This window comes from Gastrolobium bilobum, unplaced genomic scaffold, assembly GCF_033153095.1.
Source record: "Gastrolobium bilobum isolate Gb01-03AN ecotype WA unplaced genomic scaffold, APGP_CSIRO_Gbil_v1 utg2363, whole genome shotgun sequence".
NCBI classification, from domain to species: Eukaryota; Viridiplantae; Streptophyta; class Magnoliopsida; order Fabales; family Fabaceae; genus Gastrolobium; species Gastrolobium bilobum.
The window spans coordinates 69054-74453 of record NW_026897239.1 but is presented as its reverse complement, the minus strand read 5'-3'; the positions used below and the strand labels follow the sequence as shown (position 1 = coordinate 74453).

Below are 5400 nucleotides of genomic sequence, written 5' to 3'. Positions count from 1 at the left end.
GAGCCACCCATTGATGGAAAGAGAAAACGTAAATATATATATAAGACAATAAAAGTTGAATGAAGAGAGAATTGAAATTAACAAGTAGAACAAAAAGATGGGGTTATATTTATAGATAAGGCCGAAGATTCTCTATTTGTGAATTTGTATTAAATTCCCATTTCATTTCAATCGAATTCAAAGTGGAAGCACTCGAAATGGCTTTTGCACTCAATTTCTCCCAGGTACGTGAGAGTTCATGTGCCATGCATTCGTGCCAAATATAGTGCAATTCCCAATCCTCGAGCGCGTATTATATCACGCCCCAATGTTTGAACATTTTTAAGTAGACATTTGTTTTACATCCACGGCCTAATCTTACCAAAGGAATCAAATCAGATAGTGCTCAATTGGGACCCACATGCACTGTAAAAAGCATGCATGTAGCAGACACATATGGGAGCAGACCCAAAAGACACACTAAGGAACCCAAATATTTAATGGATTATGAGAAGTGAAGCCCAGTCCCTAGAGTCAGTAGTTAGATAGATGGTTTTATCATTTTAAATTCAAATAATTTGTTAGCTTAGCTTTTTATTGTTATCGCTTTCAGTTACGCTTTCAGCAATTGCAATTAGATTAGGATTAGTTTAGAATTTCATTCTTATCATTTAGTTATATGAGTTGTTCCTATATATTGCAGAAAATGGATTGAATAAAATAGCTTTGTTTAATCCCCAAATTCATTCCTCTCTTTTACTCTTCCTCCAGTCCTCATCCTTTCTTATTCTCTCCTCATAATTTTCTTATATTATCCCCTTCATTGGTGCTTTCATATGATCTCTTCCTCCCATGGCAGAGAACACACGCTTACGAGAATTAGCACAACGTGTTGACTCCCTGGAACAACAGTTACAAACTGCAGAACGGGTACGCGAGCAACAATTTCTTGGATTACAAGAATCCCACACCCAATTGCAAGAGTCTCAAGAACGGCAGTTTACTCTTTTAAACCAAAGTGTTAACAGAATTCTAGAGATACAACAAGCCACTACACATTCCAAGAATTCCAGTTCTGGCATATTAGGGTCTGGACCTACACGTAATGGATCTAGTACCAGTGATCACGGTCAAAATAAACAGCATAAAGCGACTTTTCCACGCTTCTCCGATGGTGACCCGTCGGATTGGATATTTAATGCCACTCGGTATTTTGAATATTACAATATACCAGAACATGAACGTTTGCTGCTCGCCTCTTTCAATCTAGATAAACCGGCTTCAACGTGGTTTCAAGGGCTATTTAATGATGGCCTTTTGCATAACTGGCCAACGTTTGTCACAGCAATAATGCAGCGATTTGGGCCCTCTGCATTTGATGACCCAGCTGTAGCCCTTGCCAATCTACAACAACAGGGTACTGTTAGCGCTTTTCAATCTGCATTTGAAGCCTTGGCAAGCCGTGTTCCTGGACTCTCTCCAACAATGCGACGCGCACTATTCATTGCTGGGCTTAAACCACATGTTCGCCGCGCAGTACAAACTCAGAGACCGACGGACGTTCATTCTGCTTTCTCATTGGCAAAAGTATTTGAAGATCATTTTGCTGACACACATTCAACAGCAAAACCTAATCGGCCATGGCATTCTAGACCATCATTTTCTCAATCTTCCCACTCTAACACCAACCCAAATCAAATTGTCCCTTTTTCTAAAACCCCATCACAACCCCCCTCACTCCCTATCAAGCGACTTTCTCCAGAAGAAATGCAAACAAAGCGGGAAAAGAATTTGTGCTACAATTGTGATGAAAGATATGTTTTTGGCCATAAATGCAAAGGAAAAGCTGCCTTATTATTCTTTGAAGGCACAGACGAAGATAACCCAACATTGGATCTGGATGTTTCTGCACAAGATCATTCGGAATCATCCAATATCCCTGTGACGGAATCCTTTTCGAAAATTAGTCTTCATGCTTTATTTGGGAGTTTTTCATCCAGATCTTTTCGACTGACAGGATGTGTTAAAGGAAAGCCAGTACAAGTTTTGATTGATGGTGGAAGCACACATAATTTTATCACAGAGCGAATGGCTTATCATGCGGGTCTTATTTTACAGTCCATTACGCCGTTTAATGTACAAGTGGGCAATGGTGATGGCCTTTTATGCACTGCCATGTGTAGCGATGTCCAACTAGTCCTCCAAAAGCACACCTTCAACCTGGACTTATTCGTACTAGATCTTAAAGGAGCTGATATAGTCCTTGGCGTACAATGGTTGGCTACCCTTGGGCCCATTATGACAGATTATGCACAACTATTAATGACTTTTTCCCACAACGGTATGTCTATTAATTTACAGGGCGATCCACCTAACCTTCCCACCGCAATATCCTCCTCCACACTAGGTAAACTTATGTCCCTCAACACTATAGCTTCATGCCTTATGTGTTTTGCTACCACCACCACAAAAGCATCATCCACAGTTGAACACACTTCCAGCCTAAACCACCCAATATCAGACATACAATCCTTGCTTCAACAATACCATGATGTCTTTTCTACACCCTCAACTTTACCTCCAGACCGTACCCATAACCATCACATCAACCTATTGCCTAACTCCAAACCTGTCCAGGTAAGACCATACCGTTACCCTCATTTTCAAAAAAATGAAATTGAAAAATTGTGCAAAGAGATGTCAGCTGCAGGCATCATTCGCCCTAGCCGTTCACCGTTTAGTTCTCCTGTCTTACTAGTAAAAAAAGAAGGATGGAACATGGCGATTTTGTGTGGACTATCGCGCTTTAAATTCCATTACAGTCACGAATAAATTTCCAATCCCCACTGTAGATGAGTTATTGGATGAATTACATGGTGCCACTGTGTTTTCAAAATTGGATCTCCGATCTGGATACCATCAAATAAGGATGCATCCCGATGATGTCTACAAAACTGCATTCAGAACACATCATGGTCACTTTGAATTTCTTGTTATGCCTTTTGGTTTGTCTAATGCACCATCTTCTTTTCAGGCTACAATGAACGAGGTCTTCGAGAAATTTCTCAGACGTTTCGTGGTCATTTTCTTTGATGATATTCTTGTTTTCAGCCCAACCTTGCCAGATCATATTATTCATCTACAGCATGTTCTGGCAACCCTCCGCACTCACCGCTTATTTGCCAAAATTTCAAAATGTTCATTTGCATCTGATGCTGTGCATTTTCTGGGGCATATTGTGTCTGCTAATGGCGTATCTCCAGACCCCGAAAAAGTCCAAGCAGTTAAAGAATGGCCAACACCATCTTCAACAACTCAAGTAAGAGCTTTCTTAGGTTTATCGGGATATTATCGGCGATTTATTCGCCAGTATGCCAAAATTGCTGCTCCTCTTACCGATTTGCTTACCAAAGGAAAGTTTACTTGGACAACAGCAGCTGCTGAAGCATTTGATTGTCTAAAAAAGAAATTGGTTGAAGCTCCTATCCTTGTTCTACCAAATTTTAATATTCCTTTTGTACTTGAAACGGATGCTTCGGGTACAGGTATTGGTGCTGTTTTATTACAGGAAGGTCGTGCAGTTGCTTATTATAGTAGCAAATTGTCTAAACGCATGCAACAACAATCTACTTATATCCGTGAGATGTTCGCCATCACCTCAGCTGTGGCCAAGTGGCGTCAATATCTCTTAGGATCCCAGTTCATCATTAGAACGGACCATAAGAGTCTGCATAATCTGATGTCCCAAACTATTCAGACACCAGAACAACAACAATTTTTAGCCAAATTGTTAGGTTATAATTATACTATTACTTTCAAATCTGGTAAATCAAATGCTGCGGCTGATGGTCTCTCACGTACACTCCAAGGGGATGTTGGGACCCCCTTCTCTCATTTTACCGTCCTCACTGCACCGTACTCAGATTATTCTTCACTATTACAGTCTGAATTACAGCAGGATTCCTATGCGTCTACGATTATGCAAGCATTACAGTCATCCAAAAATAAATCTACCAACTGGGAAATAAACAATGGCCTTTTACTGCACCGCGGGCGAATTTTTCTACCGTCAATTATCCATCCATCGCCGTTCATGCCAAAAGCTTGCACCGCGTTTTTTTGGACCATTCAAGATACTGGAAAGAATAGGGCCTGTTGCTTACCGCCTACTACTACCACCGGATGCTAAAATCCATCCTGTCTTTCACATCTCGCTACTGCGAAGATATTTTCCGGCGAAGGATTCAGCTCATGTTGCATTTCCGGTGCTACCTTTGCTACCGAAACTACATCATACACCTGCCGCAATAGTGTCAACTAGAACCATTTACCGTCAGGGACGTCAGATTCCACAAGTCCTGGTCCAATGGACAGACCTTCCCCCAGATGCGGCGACTTGGGAAGACGAAACAGAGGTGGAGCTACTCACACCACCCTTGACCGATGCTGACACAGCAGCACCACAGCAAACACTAGACCCACTGGACACCAACACCGCCGTCTCAGAGAAGGCCGCCGGGTTAGAACCACCAATTTCGCAAGGAAATAGTGCTTCTGCAATACAGACATGCAAGCATGTACTTAAGGATTCAACAATTGAAGACTCTACATCTGCTACAACTCAGAGTACGCGTCTCGAGGCTGACTTCGCTGTTGCCAATACAGCCCCTCAGACTGCTAAGATAGGACCTGAACCACCTTTTCCACTGACCAATCAGATTGTAGAATCCAGATTTCCAACCAATCAAAATGTGAAGAGTGTGACTATTGATAAGCTTCCTTCCCAATCGATCACAGACGTCCATATTAAGATAGACCTTGAGGACAAGGTCAGTTTTCATGGGCCGAGAATTGTAGCAGACACATATGGGAGCAGACCCAAAAGACACACTAAGGAACCCAAATATTTAATGGATTATGAGAAGTGAAGCCCAGTCCCTAGAGTCAGTAGTTAGATAGATGGTTTTATCATTTTAAATTCAAATAATTTGTTAGCTTAGCTTTTTATTGTTATCGCTTTCAGTTACGCTTTCAGCAATTGCAATTAGATTAGGATTAGTTTAGAATTTCATTCTTATCATTTAGTTATATGAGTTGTTCCTATATATTGCAGAAAATGGATTGAATAAAATAGCTTTGTTTAATCCCCAAATTCATTCCTCTCTTTTACTCTTCCTCCAGTCCTCATCCTTTCTTATTCTCTCCTCATAATTTTCTTATATTATCCCCTTCAATGCACTTGTTTTTGGTAGTTTAATATTTTTTCATGGGGAACTTTTGGAACAGCCGTAAGTTCAAAGAAGCCGTAACTCTCTTCAACTTAGCGGATCAATTGACACATATCAACCTGACCATTGAGGTACAGACAAATATACATAAAAGATTATGAACTTGAAAGATCTATCAAGATGTGGTCTCAAA

At 40.9% G+C, this 5400-nt stretch overlaps 1 protein-coding gene across 1 annotated transcript; it reads left to right on the top strand.

Annotated features, from left to right (window-relative positions):
* The first annotated feature begins 831 nt into the window (after positions 1-831).
* Positions 832-5032, top strand: LOC133305112 (uncharacterized). The gene is made up of 4 exons (XM_061505247.1): positions 832-2616; positions 2750-3964; positions 4113-4808; positions 5003-5032. Exons 1-4 carry the CDS (start codon positions 832-834, stop codon positions 5030-5032), a joined length of 3726 nt encoding a protein of 1241 aa, XP_061361231.1.
* The last annotated feature ends 368 nt before the right edge of the window (positions 5033-5400 follow it).